At 47.7% G+C, this 26560-nt stretch overlaps 1 protein-coding gene across 1 annotated transcript in view; it reads left to right on the plus strand.

The window, feature by feature from the left end:
* LOC130486531 (connector enhancer of kinase suppressor of ras 2-like) overlaps positions 1-26560 on the plus strand; it is a 513126-nt gene that overhangs the window by 243248 nt on the left and 243318 nt on the right. Inside the window, exon 6 of the mRNA XM_056859816.1 lies at positions 8686-8805. Coding sequence (XP_056715794.1) covers positions 8686-8805 — 120 coding nt within the window. The remainder of the gene's footprint in view (positions 1-8685; positions 8806-26560) is intronic.

The following is a 26560-nucleotide window of genomic DNA, read 5'->3' on the forward strand; positions in this document are numbered from 1 at the left end:
TCATTCCCACCTACCTCACAAGGTGACTGTTGGGGGAGGGGGAGAGAAGGCGACTATAAGCCGGTTTGAGACTCCTTAAAACAGGGGTGGGGAACCTTTTTTCCGCCAAGGGCCATTTGGATATTTATAACATCATTCACAAGCCATACAAAATTATCAACTTAAAAATTAGCCGACCAAGCCCCAAGCAGGCAGCTGGCCCAGATGAACCCCCCCACACACAGGCAAGCAGACAGGCATCCAACTGGTGGCGCACTCGCCCACCTGGTGGCACAAGACCGTCTGTTGCACCAGCCAGGCGTAGCCGTCCAGCCACACACTGGAGTTGCTCTCCTGCTCCGCATGGTCGGGGCCGGATTCTACAGCCAGCTCCTGCTACCTCTGCCTGCAGGGATGAAATGAGGACACACTGGCTAAGAACTCCCCCCCCCATGCATTCTGGCCCTGCCCCCTTTAACCCCTTCATTGTCGCCACTTCCACCACCACCCCCGCCCTCTTGTAGTACAGAGGGAATACGTTTCTCCATGGCCCAGGTGGGAAAGGGTTAACACAGTTTCTTGGGTGGTCGTAGCAGCTCCATAGCTAACGACTCTTCTGCAAGGGGGAAAGAAGGTTCCTTCTCTAGGTAAAACAAACTCACATCTGCCTTGATTAGAGGCTTTTCCTGTCTGTGGGAGGGGGCAGATCGCCAGTCTTAGATCCTTCTGAGCTAGAGATCTGCCAGGAACCACGAAGGGCCAGACCCCTGACGTTCCCCCACCCCTGCCTTAAAAGATAGAGAATATCAGGTGTAAAAACCAACTCTTTCTCTTCTGCTTCTTCTATCAGCCTTGTGTAAATCTTCCAGCATCAAACCACTAGTAAAACTCCAGTGCAAACACAGAACAGAATCCTCAAAGAAATCACTTATTCCAGAGTAGCCCATAACTCAGTGGAGTATTCTGGGGAAAGAGCTTTTCATGACTGCAGTATTGCAGTTTTAACCTTTCCTGTAAGCCTCCACTAAAAGACAGCGGAACATTGAAATGCCCAGCTGAATGTGGACGAGCATTTAATTAGAAAAGCCCTCACAAAACATGTTCTCTTTCTTTTTAGTGTGCAGTTTCTCACTGAACCCACTGAGGACCCTCAATAAAAATGGTGTATTGCTGGATTTTTCTCTTCGTGGGCAATAGCGCCCAGTTAATGACACTCAAAGTTCACAGAAGCTGGGGCACAGATCTTGCTTAACAAACTGATTATGAGTCAACCATTTGAGGCTGGAGCCATTTTAATTCCTGTTAAGAAAACCATCATTTGCAAAACTCTGCTCTGCTCAGCACTAGCGAGGTTGAACTTCACGTAGCTCAAATCGTGTTTGAGTCACCAATTGCCAACATCATCTGCAAATGTTAAAAACACAATAATAATAATAATAATAATAATAATAATAATAATAATAATAATAATAATAGGTTCCCTCTCCTGCAGGAGTTCCAAATTGGTTCACATTAATGCATGTGCATTCTTGCATCACTGCTTGGGAATTGGTGTGAGGAAGGATGGGGGGGGGGAAGCAGCAATCCTCTCAGGCTACTATGCAATGCTTACAGACTTGTGAGTGGTTGTTGTTGTTTTTTAAGATCCCATTTATATCCTGTATGCCCCGCCTCTGGGCACTTTCCCCCTACAGTAGGCATCCTCAGCCACATTGATTGCTGGAGTCGGGAACCAGGGAATTGTTTTGTGAATTGCATTCCCATTTTTAAAACTTCTAGTCAGTTTCAGCAATCAGGGACTGATTGAGCCTTCAGGCTGAGGCTGCTTTCACACATGTTGGCTAATGTGCTTTCAGTGCACTTTAGCAATTGTTTGCCACTGGATTTTCAGGATTTCCCTGATTTTGAGGGCTTTAGCAAACGACTGCTAAAGCGCACTGAAAGTCCATTAGCCAACATGTGTCAAAGCAGCAAGCCATCAACTTCTGAGCATATGCCAACAGCAGGGACTGGGTTTGGCACGTAAAGCTGCAGACCAGGAGCAGCGTCAGGGGCCAGTATGGTTGAGCAGCTGCCAGGGCCTATTGTACTCCCACAGTTGAAGGGAAATGCTTGAAAGAACTTGTGCTGTGCTCCTTCCTTCTTGGTCCTCTTCCAAGGGAAAATGAGAAATGAGACGTCGGGATGTGACGTCACTCCATGGGTCAGGAATGACCCGGTGCTTGCACAGGGGACCTTTACCTTTAATGTTGTAGGGGGTATCTGGGGCTCATTCCCATTTCTGGCTGAGAGGGATGCTCTGAGGAAGGAGCTTGGCTTGGTGCTTTCACCCACATTCAGGCCACGCTCTCTCTCTCTCTCTCATAATACCAGAACGTGGGGTCATCTGCTGAAGCTGGAGGGTGAGAGATTCAAAACAGACTAAAGGAAGTATTTCTTCACACAATGCATAGTTAAATTGTGGAACTCCCTGCCCCAGGATGTGGTGATGGATGCCAACTTGGAAGGCTTTAAGAGGGGAGTGGACATGTTCATGGAGGAGAGGGTTATTCATGGCTACTAGTAAAAATGGCTACTAGTCATGATGCAGATCTGTTCTCTCCAGGATCAGAGGAGCATGCCTATTATATTAGGTGTTGTGGAACACAGGCAGGACAATGCTGCTGCAGTCGTCTTGTTTGGGGGCTTCCTAGAGGCACCTGGTTGGCCACTGTGTGAACAAACTGCTGGACTTGATGGACCTTGGTCTGATCCAGCATGGCCTTTCTTATCTTCTTATGTACGTGTCCAAAAGCAGCTATCAGTCTAGGGGTTCAGCTCATAATTCAGCCCCAGGTTCAGCAGAATGGAAATGATACATCCAATATAAGGAGCAAGGGTTGTAGCCTCCACTTTAGGAGCGAAGTGGAATTTTGATAGTAGCAAGTCATATGATACTAGGGTCTTTTATGCATGAGTTATTTCTGTGGCAATCAACCCCAACTACTTCAGGGCTTCATTTTCATTATGCACATCTTTTCCGATCTTTAGAAGTCACTTCACTCCCTCTCCACGTTTTCTGGATGCTTTTTCTGGTGGCATCGGAAAAGACATGCATAATGAAAACAAAGCCCCGAAATAGTCGGTGGGGGTGGGGTTATCACCACAGAAACAACCCAAGTCTTTGTGGCCACCACAAGGACTTTGGATCACACATGCACTGGACGTTTCTGTGCTCCCCAGGTGCCTGGGAGACTAATTCAGATAGGGGCCATGGCGTATGTGAATAAAGGGCTTCAGCCTTCCCTCGCTGCTATTTTACCGAACAGAAATGGCCCAGGAGAAACACTATTTGCTCCCTTGGAACACTTGCGTGTAATGATGGCTCCTCCATGAATATATCTAATCTCCATTTGAAATCAGCTAAACTAGTGGGTCATCACTGCATCCCATGTCAGCAAATTCCACATGCTGACATAGAAGCTTTAGTAGGAATTGGAAACGTACCATGATCTATTCTTGGCCATTGCTGTTAAGAAATTATCTTGGTGATTTGGCCAATTCTCTCGCAGTTCTTTACTTTGGCCAACTGGATGGTAGCTTACAGGCTAAATCCCTGCCTGATCCCTGCCCAGGATCAGGACCTGCTGCGTCCTGCTGTCCTGACAAGTTGAAAAGTTGGAGTGTTCAATGTAAATGGATGGATGCAGCTGTGAAGACACATCTGTAGAAAACCCATCTTCTATGGTTGGTTGGTTGGTTGGTTTGGGGATTGGTTGCCATGGGTGCTGAAAGCAGAGGTTAAATGGGCACAGCTTTTAACCAAGGTCTAGCACAGGAGACAGAGGTTGCCTGGAAGCCTGGCCAAGCATAATTTGTGAACCTGACCTTGGTACAACTCAAAATATGGTTGTTTAGTCACAGGCTGTCTGTCACCCAGAGGGGCTGTTGCTGTGACAGCCCCTTGTCAAAATGAGTGTGCAGCTGCTAGAGAGGGTTAGAGTGATGCGTACATCAATGTGCTAATGACATGCTGCTAGTTATCACTAGCACCTCTGACCCAGCTGGGGCAGCAGAACAAGAATGCCCAGTGGTAAGATCGACCTGATGATTGGGTAGATACGAGCTTGGCTCAAAGTGCATTCAGACAAAAGTTTATCTTATGTTGGTGGGTTGACACATGAAGCTCGGAAGAACCTGGAGAAGGACTGTAGGTTATACAGGTTAGGAGAAGGTTGGATATAGGTGGTGGTGTGGTTAGAGCAATGAACTAGGATCTGGGGAGCCTGAGTTCTGATTCCCACTCCTCTTACTCTGAACCTTGCTGACCTTCACTACGTTGCTATGAGGAGAGCACGGGGAATGGAGAACCATGCAATCTTGAAGAACTCCTTGGGAGAAAGGGTGGGATTGAAAAGACAAATGTGCCACATGCCTGGATTTATGTTTAAATTCATTTCTGTATAAAATCAAGCCATGCATAAAACAATGAATAAAAGCCATGAGAAATAGCTTAAAAACAGTGTAAAAACATTCAAGAAATAATTGAGCGGCACACCACAGCAACAGAATAGTAAAATTTTCAATGACCCAAAAGTCAGTGCCAGCATAGTTCCAAAGGTCTGATAGCTGAAACCAATGCAGCAGCAAAAGATTTAAAGCTGAATGGGTGAACTGACTCTAGATACCAAAAATGCCTATCTGGGCCCAACCGTATATGCAAGTCATCATTGTGATGTTGCGGTCGTCAAGTGATGAACTCTTTTCATGAACCAGCCCTTAATTCCAACAGACCTCATCAATAGGGAAGCTGAAAAACAATTTAAATTAGCATACTTGTTGCAAACAAAGCTGACTTAGGAGAATTCTGAGTTTTTCTTTCTATTGCAGACTTAGCATGGAATTGCATATGCCCCACAGGGGGACAGGAGAGAGAGAGACACTGTGCAGAAGCACACTGCACAAGCAAGGCATACATACACACACACGCACACACACAATCCCCTATTAGGTGTTTGTGTTTAGCGCTTCATGTGCCTTTGTTTAGTTGCTAAACGTCTGGTGGGACAGTTTGCTAAGGAGATTGCATTGTGAAGCACCAGAAATAAATAAATTGGCAATTACAGCATTTTTTAAAGTTGTCAAGGGAACAATGACTTATGTGTTCAGTTCATAGAATCATAGAGTTGGAAGGGACCACCAGGGTCATCTAGTCCAACCCCCTGCACAATGCAGGAAATTCACAACTACCTCCCCCCCCACACCCCAGTGATCCATACTTCATGCCCAGAAGATGCCCAGAAAAAGTTGTTGTAGAGAATTGAAATTTGCATCCCTTTCCCATGTGTACAGCACAGTCAGTCAAACTAGATTGCTTTAGAAGGTAAACCCATCAGTGATTCCAGATCAGCAAATACATCTGGGCCCAGAAAAAGTGAGCTTGCTATGCCTTGAATGTGTGGCTGCTGAGACAGTCCTGTTTTGAAGAATACTTGTGTAAAGTATTACACAAGCCATGGTGCCAAACCCAGCAGATTCACACAGAAAGAGAGGTGAGAATATTTTCTCCTTGCAGAGTGGTCAGCTGCAGCACTGCAGTCAAAAGCTCTGCTCACGACCTGAGTTTGATCCTGACGTAAGCCGGTTTCAGGTAGCCGGCTCAAGGTTCACTCAGCCTTCCATCCTTCCAAGGTCAGTAAAATGAGTACCCAGCTTGCTGAGGGTAAAGTGTAGATGACTGGGGTAGGCAATTGCAAACCACCCTGTAAACATAGTCTGCCTAGTAAACGTAGTGATGTGACATCAAGCCATGGGTCAGTATTGACCAAGTGCTTGCACAGGGGACTAACTTTACCTTTTAAAATGTTGTTAACATCAGAATGGGAATAAACTCTGGTACCTCTGTTTTGTCTTGGTGGTAAATTCCGGTGTGCTTTGGAGGGTGGTATGGCATATGACAATCCCATTCAGAAATGGTGAATGTGCAGAAGTGATAGGGTTGCCAGCTCCGGGTTGAGAAATACCTGGAGATTTTTGGGGCAGAGCCTGAGGAGGGCGGGGTTTGGGGAGGGGAGGGACTTCAATGCCATAGAGTCCAATTGCCAAAGCGGCCATGTTCTCCAGGTGAACTGGTCTCAGTCGGCTGGAGATCGGTTGTAATAGCAGGAGCTCTCCAGCTAGAGATTGGCAACCCTAAGAAGTGATGAGCCCATGCAGCCAACTGAATGTGAAGTTATGCAGATAGATGTGCAAAACTGATGATCCCAATTGTATCCAAGGCAGAATTACAAGAGGGGTAATATCCGTGTTCGAATTGTGAGCAAGGCAATCCTGTGTTGCTAGTCAAACACAAGAGTGGTTAGGCATTTGGCAGGCAGCCTGGGATAATTGTCTCTGATGCTGCTCAGAGATATTCATAGTTCTGTGTTTGGTTTCAAGGTGGATACTTGAAGGGCAAGTTCTGTGGGAGTTAACAGACAGCAGGCAGGAAGCTGTAAATAACAGTGAAATACAGTACTGTGCTCTGCTCCCCCCAGCCCCAAGCAGCAGAGCAGTCTTTAGAGGAGAACACCTTGGAGACTTGTGCTGTCTTTGTCGTGGTTTTCCAAATGCATCGCTTGAGACAAAATGACAGAGTAGGAAGTCAGCACATGGGCAGGTAGCACAACTGTACAAAGTCAACTAGAGCCTCCTAAGTCCATAGAATCATAGAATCATAGAGTTGGAAGGGACCACCAGGGCCATCAAGTCCAACCCCTTGCACAATGCAGGAAATTCACAACTACCTCCCCCCTCCACACCCCTAGTGACCAGAAGATGGCCAAGATGCCCTCTCTCTCATCATCTGCTTAAGGTCACAGAATCAGCATTGCTGACAGATGGCCATCTATCCTCTTCTTGAAAACCTCCAAGGAAGGAGAGCTTACCACCTCCTGGGGAAGCCTGTTCCGCTGAGGAACCGCTCTAACTGTTAGAAAATTCTTCCTAAAGTCTAGATGGAAACTCTTTTGATTTAATTTCAACCCGTTGGTTCTGGTCCGACCTTCTTGAGCAACAGAAAAAAACTCGGCACCCTCCTCTATATGACAGCCCTTCAAGTACTTGAACATGCTTATCATATCCCCTCTCAGTCTTCTCCTCTTCAGGCTAAACATACCATGTGATTGCTCTCTGGCTGCATCTACATAGGGGCAGGAAAACACATGCATACGTAGGGTTGCCAGGTCCCTCCTGCTATTACAACTGATCTCCATCCGATAGAGATCAGTTCACCTGGAGAAAATGGCTGCTTTGGCAATTGGACTCTATGGCACTGAAGCCCCTCCCCTCCCCAAACCCCACCTTCCTCAGGCAAAGGCTCAGAGGCAGGCAATGTCTTCCCAAACCTTCCCATCCTCCTGCTAGAGCACCACCCTGTAGTGTGTAAAAAAAAGACAAGGGATGAAATTACAAAAGAAGAAAAAGTGAATAATAGGAATCAGTGGCAATATCTAAAAAAGGGGGATTTGGAAAAAGAAATTTCATCCCCTCACAATAATGTTAGTCTACTTTCAACTTGAGCCCTGGCAGAATTTAGAACAGATTTTTCGACAGTGGAATCAGCTATCTGATGGTGGTGAGCTCCCCCTCACTGGCAGTCTTTAAGCAGCAGCTGGACAAGCATTTGGCAGGGATTCTCTAGGCTGATCCTGCATTGAGCTGGGGGTTGGACTAGATGGCCTGTATGGCCCCTTCCAACTCTATGATGATTCTAGATTCCAGCTGTTATATTTCTTCTGGAACCTTATGGCACATAAGCACACATGTGATACAGATGTGGGTGGTGCTGATATTTGTGGCACAATAGTGCCAATGGGACTGCTATGAGGATATATTGTGTTAATGTTGGTATTCAGGAACATCTTACGGCCTTAATAAACAGTGAGACTCCACCAAATGATTTGAGACAGTGTCCACATGGTGCCACATAGGTGTTAAGATCCTTAGTGGGTTATCCCAGGCAGGTTCAGGTCATCCATGCCTGGATGCTAGGGTGAGTGATAACAGCATACCTGCACGTTGTCAAATGTAGTGGCTGCAGGTGAATTTATGCCTAGTCTTTTTGATCTCTGTGGTGAGGGTTAGTGAGCAGAAGACTCTGCCTTAAGTCAGTAGGGTCAGTACAGTGGGGAGGTGATAAGAGGTTTGTTCTTTTTAAATTCCATGTTGATTCTTTGTTGTTTAAGGGCATTATGTACTGTAACATATTTGTGCATATTTTCATGGGTGAACCTTTTCCATACAAAAATGGGCTTCTGGGTGTTCTTGGGCTGTACTTCTGGGCCTCATACATTTCTCCTCCCACCAAATATTTGCCTCAGTTGGAAAAAAAACCCATGCTGAACTCCTAATTTTCTTCTTTTGCTGAGCCTAATAGCTGGAGACCCATTTGGGAGGGGGGGGGTTTGAATTGCTAAGCCTCCCATCCTTTCAGTTATGGCCCAGACCCAAATCGCTCCCCCTCTGGCTGCTTCTTAGTATTAAAAAAAGCTATACATTAGAAGATCCATCTTCTCGTGTAATGTGTCGTTTGACCCTGAAAACCATAACATAGCCTTCCCCCCGCCAGCCAGTTAAGATCAATAGTCCTAAATTGCTACCTATAAGCAATGTTTTAACATGAATAATTTGGCACTCGTGTTAAAGTGCTTGTGTTGATTTCTCTCTTTCCCCCCTCCCTTCCCCCAGTGTAAAACGCTTTCTGGAATCTGTGACCACATCATCTCTCTCTCATCCGACTCTCTGGTTTCGCAATCAGCTCACCTTGAAGTTGTTCATCTTACCAGCATCATGCCGAGCGAAGGTTTGGTAAGTAAGAGCACGCTGAAGAGAGGCAGAGAGAACATGTAATACTGAGCCTAAATTCCCCTCAATCCCAACTTCCTATTCACAGGCTGTGAAGTTAAGGGGAATTTTGGTGAACCACGGGGCTTGCAAATAGGGGCAACATGTTTGCCCCATTTAGGACCATCCATGGCTGCAAAGATCTAGTTAGGTATCTGTCAACCTGTTACATTTTTATTCCACCCTTCCTCTCAAAAGAGTTAAACTTCCCCTTGGTGAGGTAGGTTAGGCTAAGAGGGAGTGATAGGTCCACAGTCACCCAATGGGCTTCTTGGTTGAGTACTGAGCTACGAAACATTCACTGTCCAGCTTTGTGGGAAGGTGTAGTTGTCTGTTCTGCAGTGACAGAAGCCTCAATTGGCCCTTATGGAACAACGCATGGTGTGTCATGGGACCTGGAAAGCTGACTCAGAGGACATTTCTGAGGGTTCATAACCTACGAGGCAGAGGATACTGGGGCATGATGCTCTTGAAAGAAAGGGCAAAGTAAGCAGAAGGGCATGGCGAAGAGAGAGGCTCAGGACTCAAAGGGCATTGAGATGCTGCCTGTTTGGCGTCTGTTGCCTGGGATGGACAATTATGTGAATTGCCTTCTAATATTATTACACAATTGTGTTTCAGCAGCCCTTACTGGACAGGAAGAGCCAAGAGGCAAATAGGCTGGGATGCAAGAGTTTCTCGATCAGTTTCACTGTAACCAGTCAATTCTTGGGCAGCAGGCTTCTTGTTTCTGTTGTTTTATCTCACTGCAATGCCAGAATTGATGGTAATTTCACGGCATTTTAAATGCATGCTTGGTCAGCGTTCGCAAATAGGAATGTGGACACTTTGGGCCCTGCCTTTTTTCCTCGGTCCAAAACTTCCCCAGGTTTTGCTCCAGTTACATCATTTCTTTGTAGTCAACATGAGGTCTTGGAGATAACTCCATTAGAAATGCATTGCCCTGCTGTTTTCCTCACGCATTAGGAAACATCATCTTCTCCATGATGCCAAAGTGATCAGAAACCGGGGAAACCAAGCAGAAACATACTTGTCTTTTGAACCTTGCTCAAGGTTCAAAATAGGGAAGTAAGTACTAAATGCCCTGGTTCCCCTCCTTGTGGTTTCACAATTTTGCTCAGTGATTTGTTGCACTCCTCCTGGTGGGGCAGAGGTGGGAAGTGAGGAAGATCTTGCTGGTAGCAAGTTAGTAAGCAGCTGAGTTCCATCTGGGCTAAGGCTGTCTTCCTCACCTTGCAAGTACTTAAAACAGGGCAGGGCCAGCATGCAAGTTGAAGGCTCTTGTCCCAGGGTGTGTATTACTTAGCCCCCATCTGTCAAAACCAACCTGACATTTACTTCTGTTGTTGTTGTTGAATTGTATTATTTGGAAAAAAGGGTATTTTGGCATCTTCCTATGAGAGTCTTTGGGTCCCTCTGGGGAGAAAAGTGGCAATCAAATACCATAAATAAATAAATTTCAGTTCAGCTAGGGTCATTTGTGCATGGGAGTTTTACCTGAGGTTCATTAATCACTGGACCCACACTTTCCTGTTGGGAATCTATGCACCAGCAATCTCCAAGCTCAAATCACCCCTTTAAATGCTGCTTTGTAATTGGCTTACTTTGTAGTGTTTACTGTGAGAGAAAATCCCCCCAAACCCAATTGCTGCATAAAAAAGCATTTAAAAAATAAAAAACGGAGCAATCTGAACTGTGGGGGGGAATCCAACCCTCAGTTTTAAAAAGCCTTTCTTCTGCTCAGAAAGAGCTCCGAGGAAGCAGGAAGCATTTGAATCCCTGCCTCTTTACATGCTGCTTTGTAATTGGCTGTGAGAGAAACCAAGCTTGCATGTCCTGCACTTTTCCTTATGCATGGGGATTTCACCCGGGCTGAGCTCAGTGGGGAGGGAAGAATCGGGTTAACAGAGGAAAGGGAAGTCCCGGGATTTGTGAGGGCTGGCCGTGAGGTCATCACTAATGGAGGGAAAACTCATGCAGAACTCCAAGGAACAACCGAGACAGACCAGGGGCAAACGTGAGTGAAAGTACTTGTGCATAAATGACCTAGGTGAATTTCCCAAATTCTGGAACTGAAGCCTTTTGCCGCAGCTTCTGCCTCCTAAGTTTATTTGACTCTTTCTCCTCAGTGTTAGCCTCGTGTCTATGTGCATTAATAAAATGCTGCCAAAAAAGCAGTCTTGCTACAGTCGTGTGGAGGATCTCAGCATGGTTCTATGTGTGTGTTTTACTGAAGGGCTTGTCCACTGCTGGCACTTGATATATTGGAGGTACAACAGTGTTGCATTTCGCAAAACTCGACCTGGCCCAGGCGTACCAGCAGCTGCCTGTGGACTCTGAGTCGGCCGAGGTGCAGACGATTGTCACCCACCGGGGTGCCTTCCGGGTGACTTGCCTGCAGTTCGGGGTCAGCACGGCCCCAGGCATCTTCCAGAACCTTATGGAGGACCTCCTCAAAGGCTTGCTGGGCATCGTCCTGTACTTTGACAACGTCTTGGTCGCCGCTGGCTCCGATGACGAGCTCCTGGAATGCGTCCGCCGGGTGCTCAGCTGTTTCCGGGACGCCGGGCTGATGGTCAAGTGGGAGAAGTGCCAGCTGGGCCTGCCACAGGTGGAGTTTCTGGGCTACCTGATCAACGCGGACGGCATTCACCCCACGCCCGACAAGGTCAAGGCCATCCACTGCTCCCCACCACCCCATTGCAAGCAGGAACTCCAGTCATTCCTGGGGCTCCTTAACTTCTACCATGCCTTCCTGCCCAACAAGGCGACAGTAGCAGAGCTGCTTCACCACCTGCTGGACAAAGCCGCCCCGTGGTCCTGGGGCGCAACGCAGCAACAGGCGTTCGAGGCCACCAAGGGTCTTCTCTCCTCCGCAAGTCTCCTCGTACACTTCGATGAGCGCCTGCCGGTGGTACTGACTTGCAATGCCTCACCCTACGGCATTGGCACTGTCCTGAATCACCTGTTGCCAAGTGGTCGGGAGGCCCCGATCGCCTTTTACTCCCGGAACCTTTCCACGGCCGAGCGCAACTATGCCCAGATTGACCGGGAGGCCCTCGCTGTCGCAGCCATTGTAAAAAAATTCCACGACCACCTGTACGGTCGTCCCTTCACCGTCGTCACGGACCACAAACCGCTGTTGGGTCTGTTCGTGCCGGATCACCAGACGGCGCAGATCCTGTCCCCCCGCATGCTCCTGTGGTCAATTTTCCTGAATGCCTACGAGTTCAGGCTGCTACATTGCCCCGGGACCAGCATCGCAGACGTGGATGCCCTCAGCTGCCTGCTGCTCGAGGACACTGGCCTACGACGTCATGCTGCTGGAGACCCTACCAGAGCCGCCCCTCCATGCCTCGGACATTGCCGCCCACACTGCTAAGGACCGCACCCTAGCCCACGTTCTCAACTGGGTGGGGAAGGGGTGGCCGGACGGTAGGCCGGACAGTGAGTTCAAGCCATTCGCCACGTGCCAGCACAAGCTGTCACTCAGTAAGGGGTGCTTGCTCTGGGGGAACCGCGTGGTGGTTCCGGTGAAGCTGAGCACAAAGGTCCTGGAGGGTCTACATGCCTGCCACCCGGGAATTGTGCTCATGAAGGCCCTGGCACAAAACTACGTATGGTGGCCGGGCATCGACGCGGCCATCGAGGAGTGGGTGAGCCGTTGCCGGCCATGTCAAGAGTCGCAACCAGAGATGCCGCGAGCCCTGACCCACCACTGGGAGTCCACACACACACCCTGGTCCCGCATCCACATTGACTTCGCAGGGCCTTTGCAGGGTAAGACTTTCTTCATCATCGTGGACTCCTACTCTGAGTGGCTGGAAGTGGCCGACATCGGCTCCATGACATCGCGTGTTGTCATCCGGGAGCTGCGCAAGGTTTTCGCCACCCATGGCTTGCCAGACACCGTGGTCTCCAACAACGGGGCCCAATTCACGTCCTCGGAGTTTAAGGAGTTCCTGGACAAAAACTTAATCTGCCACACAAACTCAGCTCTGTTCCACCCCGCCACCAATGGTCAGGCGGAGAGAATGGTCAGGACGACCAAAGAGGCATTACGGCACATCGATCGCCATGATTGGGACCGGGGGCTTGCGGAATTCCTCCTCATCCAGCACACCACACCCAACTCTGTGACCGGGAAGTGTCCTGCGGAACTCCTCATGGGCCGCTGGCCGAAAACTCCGCTCGACCGACTGCACCCCAACCTGGCGCCAGAGTACCCCCGTCACAAGTCCCCGGTGGCAACCCCGAGAGTCATGGCACAGGATGCTTCGGTCTACGCCCGCAACTACGGGGCGGGTCCCACCTGGATCTCAGCCACCGTACAGGAGTCAACGGGACCGGTGTCTTACTGGGTCACCACCCCAGAGGGACAATTGCTGCGCCGGCACATTGACCAGCTCTGCTGCCACCCAGCGGACCTGCCCATCGTTCCTGTCCCAGCAATGCCGACGCATCCTGATACCCCAGCTCAAGAACCGGCAGCGACGCTGGACCACATGCAGCCGGGGGACCGGTTGTGGCCCAGCGACGCGGCCGCCACGGATGACCCAACGGAGGATGCCCCTGCTGCCGCTGAGGAAAGCCCCACACCGGTTTCCTCAGCAGCAACCCCCGTTCCCGTGCCGCGCCGTTCCCAGCACAACTGATCACCCCCGAGACACCTACAGGACTTTGTGTGTTCCCACATTATCCGGACTTAGGGGGGAGGATTGTAATGTATGTATATAGTTAGGTGACAGGCAGGGGGAAACTTAGGAGCTTGAGTCCTGGACGAAGGATCCTAAGTCCTGCATGCGCCATTGGTCCAAACCGGCTCGTGCCATTGGCCCTAAGCCAGCACACGCCATTGGTAACCCGGGGTTGTTTTTCCCCTATCACGGATCAGGGGGGGAGTGGCACGGGCCAGCCAAGGGAGCATATAAGCAGGGCCGTTTGCACTATGTTCTCCAGATCTGTTCTGTTCTTCAATAAACGCGTTGTTGTTGGAACTCCGTCTCGACCTCGTGTGTCCTCCCCACACGGACTTAACAAAGAGAATTTCAGAAGCAGGAAAATGGGTGTGCAATGAATCTCACAACTGCGTAGGCCAAGGGTGTGTCAGTATCCCAAGCCACAGCATGCCATGCTGCTTTCTGATTAATTTCCAGCATGAATGGCACATTCGTCCCTTTTCATGGGGAGAATTTAATCCTTGTTTTTTTTTACCGGAAGCCAAAATGTTTAACAGGAGAACAAAGGGGAATGCCAGAGGGGAGAACGGGGGACTGACTAGCAAGGGGCCTTTGCAGGCAGGAGGAGAGAACCGAGCCTGAAGGGAAAGATTTGTCACCACCAAGGGCCTACACTGGTTCAACTAAAATTCTCATGGCAGCACACAACATTGGTTTAAAAACATCCATCGTTTTAAGAAGCAAATGATGACTGGTTGGGAAGGGGAGGGATCCAATCTAGTAGGTTTCTACTACTGTATTTTCTGGAATTTATGTTCTACTACCCCAGCTCTGGGTTGGGAAATACCTGGAGATCTTCAGGTGGAGCCTGAAGATGACAGGGTTTGGTGAGGGAAGGGGCTTCAACTGGGTATAATGGCATAGAGTTCACCTTCCAGATCAGCCATTTTCTCCAGGGGAACAGATCTCTATTCCCTGGAAATTAGATATAATAGCAGGAGATCTCCAGCTACTACCTGGAGATTGGCAAACCTATTCCCAGCGTTCCTCTGTTTCCTATACAGAGTTAACCTCATTTCCATTGCACTAGGCTGGACTAACACTGAAAAGGATTGCCCTATCAGTCACTGATGCAGTCTTGAAAGTCACTTTGGGTTGCCAACCTCCAGTTACTAGCTGTAGATCTCCTGCTATTACAACTGATCTCCAGCTGATAGAGATCAGTTCACCTGGAGAAAATGGCCGCTTTGGCAATTGGACTTTATGGCACTGAAGTCCCCCCCTCCCCAACCCCCCCCCTGCTCAGGCTCTGCCCCAAAAACCTCCCGCCGGTGGCAAAGAGGGACGTGGCAACCCTAAAGTCACTCCCTTGCCTATCTCCTGCATTGACCCCCTTTTCCCCCCCTGTCAAATCACAGCTAGCTTATGGCAACCCCTGGGGGGGGGGGTTTCAAGGCAAGAGATGTTCGGAGGTGGTTTGCCATTGCCTTCCTCTGCGTCACAACCCTGGTATTCCTTGAAGCTCTCCTATCCAAATACTTGCCAGGGTCAAGGCCGAGAGAGAGTGATTGGCCCAGGGTCTATCCCATACCCATTCCTAATTCTGCTGTATCATATCTCTTCCTACTTCAGCCTTGGACCTTTCCCAGCAGATCTTGCACCACTCTGTGGCTTCTCTGCTGCCTTCTCTGGGGGCTTTCTTCTGCTGCTGGAGCCTGATCCTGCAAATGCCGAGGTGATAAGTGCCAGACACGCAGTGATCTTGTTTGACCCTCCTTCTCTTCTTAGCAAATGCTGGCAAGAGCTGCTGCAAGCGAATCCTTTGATATATGAAATTTCCCTGGTGGCCGGTGGAGATGTCTCTCTTTCCAAATGATACGCTCTCCTCGCTTCACTCCTCTCAGCGTTCTGTCAATGGGGGGGGGGGGGAAATCAACCAAGTGCCATTCCTGTTCAAACTCCATTTACATTAATGGGATTTGTATACGAGCTGTGTTTGCTGGTTGGAGCCCCTAGATTACAAGAGAATGGATTGCATGGTGTCGCCGGAGGAAAATAAGTGCGACCACAAGTTGTTTCAGGGAAAAGAGTATAGAGCTCTCGCTCCCACCCCAGTGCACAAGCATGAAATCGTGTAATTCTGTCTTCTTTTTGCTTTTCACATTTCTCGTCCTTGCTGCTTCCACCTCAAAATTGCTATTTCAATTTTGCTTCCTTTTTTTGTGCAAAACAAATTGTTGCACCATTCCATTGCACTGAATCACTCCCCCCCCCCAAGTGTGCATGCAAAAAGAAGGAAACCGAGACTGTTAGTAAAAGTGTAAACTAAATATGAAAAGATGTGATAGGGATCATTTGCTCATCTCTGAAAAATGCTTTATACTGATTCAGACTATCAGTCAGTATTGTCTACTCTGACTAGCAGCTGCTCTCCAGGGTCTTCAGTCAAGGACTTTCACATCAGCTGATCCTTTTAACTGGAGGTGGGTGAGGGATGGAAACAGGACCATGTGCATGCAAAGCACATGTATATGATTTACCACAGAGCCACATCCTCTGTTTTCTGTTGGATCCAAGACCCTTGACTGTGCTGTAAGATTCTGCCAGCAAGAGCGAGACACTGCACCTAGTTTGGGTCAAATCCCCCTCCCCTCGCTTAGGAATATATTTGGTTTTTTTGCACATTCTCAAGTGTTTGAGAGACGATCTGGGTGTATTACAAGCCCTTCAAGTTTAGCATTTAGTCCCAGTATACCTGATCCAGTATGCAAACACAATCCATATAATATAAGGGTTGTCAGCTCTGGATTGGGAAATACCTGGAGATATTGGTGGTGGAGATTGAGGAGTGCAGACTGAGGGGAGGAGCTTCAATGGGGTATAATGCCATAGTCCACCTTCAAAAGCAGCCATTTTCTCCAGGTGAACTGATCTCTATCACCTGGAGACCAGTTGTAATTCGAGGAGATCTCCCGCTACCACCTGGAGGTTGGCAACCCTAATATAATGCCATGTATTATTATGAGGTCCTGACATGGATGGCCCAAGCTAGCCTGATCTCGTCAGATCTCAGAAGCTAAGCAGGGTCAGCCCTGGTTAGTATTTGGATGATAGACCACCAAGGAATACTGCTGTGCAGAGGAAGGCACTAGCAAACCACCTCTGTTAGTCTCTTGCCATGAAAACCCCCCCAAAAGGGGTTGCCATAAGTCGGCTGCGACTTGACTGCACGTTATACACACACACATTATTATGGGAATTGTGTTCTGATTTGGGGAGGGGGTTACTGTGGGACCCCCACAGCTGCTAACCATTTCTTCCTTACCAATATGCAAATACCAGCTTTTCCCAGGAGGTGTTTTGGGATGCAAGCAAGCTGTTGTTGGCTGAGAACTATAACAACTTCCAATAGCTTTGGGTAGTTGTGTTATCAGAGAGTTAGTCTCTTGGGTTTTGCTGTGGGTCAGTCTGGGACTTTAAAAAGAAGCTCATGAAAGGCTCCCCAGTTTCATTTTTCTGCTACGTTTGATCTGTCTGTTTAGTGGCACGGCACATCAAAATGGACCTAAGCATGCTTAAGGGGCGCAAAGAAATAAGTCCATCTGAAAAATCTGTATTTGAATATGTATTTTGCTTTGCTCTTTGATATGACATTCTGAATGATGGAGTAAAAAGCATATGCAAATATGTATTCGATGCATATTGCCAGGAAGAGTGTATGAATGTAGCATTTGCTCAGTCAAACATATATGAAATGTCATATCAAATATTAAAGTTAAATACATATTCAAAAACAGATTTTCAGAAGACAGCACTAAGAAAGAGAAATACTCCAGGGAGGCCTTCATGCAGACGATCAGAGACAAGATGATGATGGGGCCGGGACGGGGGAATACCCGCCTCTCGAGTGCCTTGCCAGGAGACACAGACAAAGGCACTGGTCTTTCTAAGCCCAAATGGGTTGTTCTGTACTTTCTAGTTCAAAGAATGTCAAGCAGGGATCAGGGAACAGCAGAAAGTCCACCCGGTAGTCCTCATGCAAATGTATAGGGTCCCCCCACTATGGTTTGAAAAGGACTACTGAACTTTTAAGAAAATAGGTTGGATCCAGCAATCCATGGAAGCAGGGATCACTTTTTGTTCTTTCATCCCCCCTCCTCCAGCATTCCTGACATTGAGAAAGTTTTGTTCCTGAGGATGCAGGTCTCGTGTGGACCGGGTTGGGAGGCTGCAGTGGGGAAATAGTGCAAAATAACCTTCTCCTCCTTCCATCAATGGAGCTGCTCTGACAGAAGAAGAGGAGGAGGAGGAGTTGGTTTTTATACCCCGATTTTCTCTACCTTTAAGGAATCGCAAACCGGCTTACAACTGCCTTCTCTTCCTCTCCCAACAGACACCTTATGTGGTAGGTGAGGCTGGGAGAGTTCAGAGAGAACTGTGACTAGCCCAAGGTCAACCAGCAGGCTTCATGTGGAGGAGTGGGGAATCAAACTCGGTTCTCCGGATTAGAGTCCACCACTCTTAACAACTACACCATGCTGGCTGTCATTGGAAAGGTTGATTTTGTCACCTTTCCTGCCCCTACCTAGCCTCCTGACTTGCATGGCTGTTGGTCCACAACCTGGGAATAAACTTTCAGTCTGCTAAAGGGAAGCATCTGTGAGCATCAGTGCCTTCTGCAAATCAGTCCCTGTCCCAATGCACTCCTCAATGGGAAGATTTGGGCTTAGTTCTGCATTCAGGCGTGAAACTCCCTGGTCCCGCCCCTATTTCTTGGGCTTACCTACCTCACAGGGTTGTTGTGAAGATTAAAATGGAATAGCCCCAGCTGTGGGCACTTTGCAGAAAGACTGCCATATAAATATGTTCATAAAATAATATTTATAAAAGTCCAAATATTTTGCCCTACTTTAGGATGGCCTAGAAAGTGAGGCTAGGGTGGAATATGTAGATGGGATCCCTGATTGGTTGGGGCGGGAGAGGACTGGCTCTGCATCTGCCACATCAGCAGCGTCCCCAAATGCATTCCTTTTCGATCTCCAGTATACATATTAAGTAGGTGATGGGCAAACCCTCTGCATCTTGAACCAAAATTGAACTAACAAATGTGAGCATCCTGAGAATGTTTTTGCGGGAGAATTTTTAAAAATGCTCTCCATAAGCTAATAAAAGCAAGTAATTAGCAATTTAGGGGGTGCCTAATAATAGAGGATATAAGCTCGTGGAATGCAAAGCATCTCAGGAAGGAGGGAACAATTTGGAACCCCCACTGTCCAGAGTCCCCCCAACCCCAAGCATTCCTGTGAGCTCTCAGGGGCTTGAGCAGCATAATTTCCTCCCTCGCTCCCCCCATTCTTAATTGACTTTCGACTGAACTTAGCAGTCTGTGCTTCCTAAAGCATATTCCGTGCTCATCAGCCACAGATCATATTTTTTCCAAGGGGGGGCCTTTTTGTTAATTTACTGTGACGCTCCCCCAGTCAAAACCACATTGCATGGTCATGACCTTTCCTGACGACCTGCAAAATCTCAGACTGGATAGAGGAAGGAGTTGAACCTAGCGTTGCCAACCTCCAGGTACTGAAATAGACGGGAGCTTTTTGCCCCATTCAGAATCCTTTGTTTGTTCGCTTATTATTTGATGTTAGAGCTGTGCATGATTGCAATTGGATTTACTTTTTTATTTATGCATGAGGCAATGCTTTCTAAAATATTACATATTTTGTGTTGAAATTCTAGTGTGGTTGTATACTTGAGCCCTTGTGCCGCCATTTTCTTTAACGTAGTTAAATACGACACAGGTGTTATTGATTATTGTAACCTCCAGGTACTAGCTGGAGATCTCCTGCTATTACAACTGATCTCCAGGAGATTGCTTTGGCAATTGCTGAGGAGGACAGGAGATTGCTTTGGCAATTGAACTCTATGGCATTGAAGTCCCTCCCCTCCCCAAACCCTGTCCTCCTCAGGCTCCGCCCCCAAAATCTCCAGGTGTTTCCCAACCCTAGTTGCCCCACATTCTTCCATACCCTCTGCTCTTCCACACTGCCTGAACTGGAATGCCTCCTCCTTCCTGGCCTGCTGCAAACTCTCCTTAAAAGACAACCCTTCCAAGCCCCTCTCCCGGCTTTCTCCTCCCCTCTACACCTTCACCCAGCCAGAAGAGTCCTGAAGCCCTTTCCCAGTTGCAGCTGCCTCCCGTTTTGCTCCCTTTCCCAGGCAGGGCTTAAGGAAGTGGCAGGCTCATCCTGGCAGCCCTGTCAGTCCTGAACATGTTCTGACCTTAGGGTTGCCAACCTCCAGGTGGTAGCCGGAGATCTCCCGCTGTTACAACTGATCTCCAGATGACAGAGATCAGTTCACCTGGAGAAAATGGTCTCTGTGGAAGGTGGACTCAGTGGCATTATAGCCCCTTTAAGTCCCTCCCCTCCCCAAACCCCACCTTCCTCAGGCTCCACTCCCAAAATCTCCAGGTATTTTCAAACCTGGAGCTGGCAACCCTACCTGGCCTGGATGCTGCAGCTGACAGTTGCATATGGTACGTCTCAGCCGGGGTGAGTTGCCCCTGCAAGTCTGAGGTGGGTGTCGTCACTGGGCATTTACAAAGTAATATGTTTCTGTATGTGTGTGTTAAGTGCCATCAGGTTGCTTCCGACTAGTGGCAACCCTATGAATGAAAGTCCTCCAAAATGTCCTATCTTTGACAGCCTTGCTCAGATCTTGCAAATTGAAGGCTGTGGCTTCCTTTATTGAGTCAATCCATCTCTTGTTGGGTCTTCCTCTTTTCCTGCTGCCCTGAACTTTTCCTAGCATGACTGTCTTTTCCAGTGACTCTTGTCGTCTCATGACGTGACCAAAATACGACAGCCTCAGTTTAGGCATTTTAGCTTCTAGGGTCAGTTCAGGCTTGATTTGATCTATAACCCACTGATTTGTTTTTTGGGAAGTCCACGGAATCCGTAACACTCTCCTCCAACACCACATTTCAAAGGAATCTATTTTCTTCCTATCAGCTTTCTTCACTGTCCAGTTTTCACACCCATACATAGTAATAGGGAATACAATGTTTCTGTATACTGGTGGAATAATTCAAAACCCTTACCTTGTTGGTGGATGGACATGTTTTGCTGATCTTACTACCTCACTTTGAGCTGTAGCAATGTTAAAATCCTTTGCATGAATGTGTGGATTTTGGGAAGCTTTCCAGACTTTGATTAGACAACCTCAGGGACTGTACAATTCTTCACCCCCCACCCTCAAGCTCTAAAGCTTCGTGGGCTTACTCACAGCTTCTTGGAGTTTGTTTATGTGAATAATTTTTACTCTGCTTTTATCTCACACTGGGGATTTCAAAGAGGTTTGCTTAATAAAATGAGGGTGTGTGCAAGTACACACGTGCACAAAATGCAATTTAAATAACATCTAATTTACAGGTCTTTAGTATGCATGTTGAAGCAAGTGATTTTTTTTTAAATATAATTTTTTATTCAAATTTTACAAGAAAGAAAGATAACAGTGTACATAGTGATAGAAAAAGAAGTATATGAATAAACAGTACCTAAACCACTCACCTAATAACCCTGCCATACCCTGCACCCCCACCCATGAGTGACTTCCGTTAGAGTAACTCTTAGGAAAATTCCCATAATCTTTTTATTGCCCTTTTGTTATGTGGTCCTTACAACCCTTTCATGAGTATTGAACAGTCTGCTTTTGCCGTGGTTGTCCAATATGCAAAGGCCTTTTCCCATTGTTTTTTAAATACATCTATATCCTTGCCCTGTGGGGAAGTGATAAGTTACAAGGTCAACATTGGATTAATGCTGGTTGTGCCACTCTCCCAGGGCCTCAGGCTAAGAGCCAAGGAGTAAGAGCCCTTTGGCACTTGCCCTTCGGCTTATACCTCTGGCAAGCCCAAGCTTCAGATACTTGCAAAAAGGGGAGAGGCAGATGCCCAGCCACAGGTCTTGCTAAGTTGGCACAGATGTTTCCAGTTCCCTCCTCCATCACTTCCTGGGCATTTGCTTAACTGGACAAAAAAAGTGACTTAAACTCTATTTGCAAAATAGACTTACTCTATTCAAGCATATAATGAGCTTGTGCGTGATTTTGTTTTATATTTCGAGTTGATGTGGAACTTCTCAGGAAATGATGTTCAAGGCATTGTATGTGGGAACATTACAAGCCAAACAGATTCATGCTCTAGATCAGGGGTGTCAAACATAAGCCCCCCTGAGAGCTCTTATCCAGCCCATGAGACAGCTGAGACAGCCCCCCCCCCCACTCTCAATCTGGGCTAGTGAAGCATGGCCCGGCCCAACCAAGTGACATTTATGTCATATCCGGCCCTCATAACAAATAAGTTCAACACCCCTGCTCTAAATAATTATGAATCTGAGCACATTCAGTAAGAAAGAGTTTACCATTCACTCATGAGCAAAGGAAACCCAGTAGAATAGGGTTGCCAACCTCCAGGTACTAGCTGGAGATCTCCTACTATTAAAACTGATCTCCAGCCGATAGAGATCAGTTCACTTGGAGAAAATGGCCGCTTTGGCAATTGGACTCTATGGCATTGAAGTCCCTCCCCTGCCCAAACCCTGCCCTCCTCAGGCTCTGCCCCAAAAATCTCCCACCTGTGGCAAAGAGGGACCTGGCAGCCATACAATAGGGTGATTTTTACAGGGAGGGCAAAACCCATTTCAATGGGCTTAGACTGGAGTAACTCTTCTTAGGATTGCACTGTTAACCTGGTTGGCTGCTGGGTGGCTTGGCCCTCAATAACAATGGGGGACGGGATCTGGGGCAGAGTGCTGCAGGGCACACCTGTACCCAGGGCTTCTTGTAATACACAAGCCATCCTTGCTCACTCACGCTGCCCGTCATAAAGGTGGGGGCATTTTGCTTATAATAATAACAAAAATTATAATTCCCTGGTTGTAATAACCAGAGATAGCCTGCGGCAGTTTCCCTCTTTCTTCCCTGTAAATGCTGGGAGTAGAGAGGAATCCAGTACGGGCAATTTGTACAGCTCAGCCGGCCTGTTTGATTAAACAGAATGCGGAGTGGTCCCCAAAGCAGTGTCATCATGACACAGGCTGTCTTGCAGAAACAATATGTTTCCTTTAGTGTCAGTAGCTTCTTATCATGAAGGATAAACTGGTCCTTTGAGGGTCTTCCTAACCGTGAGCACGACAGAACATTTAAACGAGAGGAGGGTGTGCATGCCTTTAATGGTGAGGGGAGAGAAGCCCAAACAAGCCACGTGTTGCAGAACAGGGCATTTTGCCCCAAATGTTTACCCTGCAGAAAAGAATGATTCGATGGTCTCTCTGATGAGTATTTCTCATCAGAAGGGCACACTCCACCGGGAAGTTCTCCTGACCAAGCCCCAGTGCAATTAATGGGAACAGGACAAAAGGATTTCATTCATTTTCAATGGGGGTTAAGAACGTAAGAACATTAGAAGAGCCCTGCTGGATCAGACCAGTGATCCATCGAGTCCTGTCTCACACAGTGGCCAACCAGTTCCTCTGAATGGCCAACAACAGGGCACAGAAGATGAGGCCTTCTCCTGATGTTGCCTCCTGGCTCTATGTTTCAGAGGTTTAATGCCTCTGAATGTGGAGGTTCCCTTTAGTAACCATGGCTAGTAGCCATTGATAGACCTCTCCTCCATGAATCTGTTTCATCTCCTTTTAAAGCTGTCTATGCCTGTGGCCATCACTACATCCTCTGGCAGCGAATCCCACATTTTAATCACTCGTGTAAAGAATTTCCTTTTGTCTGTCTAATGAATGAATGAATGTGTGGTTTATTATGGTCAAAGAGCAGCACAATAATCCCTCTACTAGCCATCAGCGTCACTGGATGCCCTTTTGATATTTTGGGAGAGGGAGAAAAAGTTATTCTTACATTGGGCCACATGGACCACACCCAGTCCCTTCAAAATAATTCAGTTCCATTGCATTAATTTCTCAGGATCTGGATTGGGTTTGTATTGGCCTTCTAGGTCTGGGAACTCAAGTGGGTGGGGCCAGGTGGGGCTCTTCCCTCGCAAGTCTTCTGGTTGGCCAGTGGAGATCTGATTGGCTGTGCAGATTAAAATAACATTGTTTCAGCACCACCACAGTATTGGTTTTATTCTCTCTCTCCTCTTTGCCAGTATATGTTTTTTTTTTCAATTACCCGTCTTCTCCCCCTGCACTTGGGCTACCTCTGTGTGAATGTGTATGCAGCTCCGCCTCCTATGGCTGCCATTTTGTGGTTGACTCCACTTCCTGCAGCAGACATTTTGCTCTGTATCAGGATTCCAAATGTTTCCATGGGCTCAAAAAGGTTGGGAACCCCTGCTCTACGCAATGCTGGGGCTCCGTTTTCATATGCAGCGGTTAACAATGGTTGAAGTTGGCGCAGCTCAGTTTGATATAGGGCTCAGCAAAGATAACTGTCCCCTATAAGGAAATAGCTTGCTTACATCTAAGTCCAACTGGGAAGGTCTGACCTCTTTGTGCTTCTGCTCACCTCACCTTCAACCATCCACACAACCCCAACCGTGGTCTCAGTTTCTCTGGAGAGCCATAGTGACCTGGTGTCGTGTTGCAGGCAGGGAGTGAGGGCTGGAAGCGGGAGGCAGTCCAAGGTCATTCACAGTTAAGGCAGAGTCAGAGATATCAATACAGGCAAGGGTAGTCCAAGGCGTTAGTCAAGGTCAGTCCAAGAAGTCAGGATACCAGGAATCCAAAAAATAGCAGGGAGACAAGGCCAATACACATGGAGGTTGGTGACATGTTGCTTGCACAACAGCCAAGCCTACTTGATGGCTTTAGTAAGCCTGGGGGGAACCAGCTGTTGCTGGTTATCCCATCTCAGCACTCCCTGCCTGGTCAAGCTCATTATCTTCATCGCTGTCTGCAGGGAGTGTACCTCAGTAGGCCTGCAACCTAGCACTTCTTCTTTTCTCATGTATCTGTGCCCTGTCTCTTTTGCGCCTCTGTTCCAGCGGCTTTGGGGAGCTCTCTGGTGGCACTGCATGTGGCTGGACCTCTGACACAAGTGAGTCTTTAGTGCTGGGTGGCTGCAGACATAGGGAGGACTCATCTGCCTGAGGCTGCTCTGCCTGTGGCTGCTCAGCCTGCTGCTGCTCCTCTCTTTCATAGCCTTCGGTTTCAAGGTCCTCCTCATCTGAGGAAGCCCCGGCAGGCTGACCCATGACACCTGGGTTCGTTGCACTGGAACACTTCTCTTTCAGCTAGGGTTGCCAGGTCCCTCTTTGCCACAGGCAGGAGGTTTTTGGGGTGGAGCCTGAGGAGGGTGGGGTTTGGGAAGGGGAGGGAATTCAATATCATAAAGTCCAATTGCCAAAGCGGCCATTTCCCCAGGTGAACTGATCTCTATCTGCTGGAGATCAGTTTTAATAGTAGGAGATCTCCAGCTAATACCTGGAGGTTGGCCACCCTATTTACAGCACACTAGGCATGGGAGCAGACGGGGGGGGGGCTCCATATAGGAGGCTACCACCACATCTGCCCATTGACCTTATAGGTTTAGGTGAAGGCAGGAAGAGAGTGAGGGGCAAAGATTACCGTTCAAGACGGCGAAGAACTATTGAGGCTGTACTTTATGTAATACAGGTCTTCTCTTGCCTTACAGGTAAGCATTGTGGAGGATCTGTGGTCATATTCTGAGTCTGAAAAGAGCTTCACTGGTCTTGGTGTGGTGCATTTAGGTCAGGTGGGCAGCATGGGAGCGCTCATTTCTATAGTCCTTAGCAGGTCTGGGTACACCATGGATGCACACATGCCCAGGATTTGAGTGAACTCAGTTTGGAAGAGTTTGGTTGTCTGTATGAGTTCAGCATTTCTGTGTAATGATTAACTGAATTCCTTCCCTCTGAAGTGGCACAACAGCCTTGCCTGTTCGGTGACTATTTTTAACATCAGTTTCCAAAGGGTTGTAGAGGGACATCACTTCTGAATAGAAAATGCAGCTGCGGCTATTTTCTTCTAGATACAGAGAAATGCATCCACGTGTTGTTGTTCTTTTAAAAAAAAGACAAATGGAATAAAGACAGCATATAAATTCTCAGCACTTTAAATAATGAGATGCCGTGTATTGTGCTGCAGAGGAGACGACAGAATTAGGTTCTGGTGATAAAACTGCTGTTTGTTGTTTAACCAGATTCACAATTGTGTTGTTCGTTTTTGAAGTACTGTTTCTCTCACCACCACCACCCCAAGTCTCTTGCTTTTCTCATGCAATGATAATGGCCAGAAAGAACAAAAGCGAACACTTCAGCTTTCTCTTTGAGATGCAGAGAACAGAAAGTTTTGGAGACAGAGTTTCCTTTTGCTGTCTTCCTCGGGTTTAGAAAAGAAGTTAAAGATTGTGGAACTCCTTGCCTCGGGATGTGGTGATGGCTGCCAACTTGGAAGGCTTTAAGAGGGGAGTGGACGTGTTCATGGAGGAAAGGGGTATTCATGGCTACTAGTAAAAATGGATCCTAATCATGATGCATACCTATTCTCTCCAGGATCAGAGGAGCGTGCCTATTATATTAGGGGCTGTTTAGCTTGGAAAGAAGGGGGTTAAGGGGAGACATGATAGAGGTCTATAAAATTATGCATGGTTTGGAGAGAGTGGATAGGGAGAAGCTTTTATCCTTCTCTCACCATACTAGAAGGCGGGGTCATCTGCTGAAGCTGGAAGGTGAGAGATTCAAACAGATAAAATGAAGTATTTCTTCTAAGATAAAATGAAGTATTTCTTCGCACAACACATAGTTAAATTGTGGAACTCCCTGCCACAGGATGTGGTGATGGCTGCCAACTTGGAAGGCTTTAAGAGTGGAGTGGACATGTTCATGGAGGAGAGGGCTATCCATGGCTACTAGTCACAATGGATACTAGTCATGATGCATACCCATTCTCTCCATGATCAGAGGAGCAAGTCTATTATATTAGGTGCTGTGGAACACAGGTAGGATAATGCTGCTGCAGTTGTCTTGTTGTTGGCTTCCTAGAGGCACCTGATTGGCTGCT

The sequence above is a fragment of the Euleptes europaea genome, chromosome 13 (genome assembly GCF_029931775.1).
Source record: "Euleptes europaea isolate rEulEur1 chromosome 13, rEulEur1.hap1, whole genome shotgun sequence".
NCBI classification, from domain to species: Eukaryota; Metazoa; Chordata; class Lepidosauria; order Squamata; family Sphaerodactylidae; genus Euleptes; species Euleptes europaea.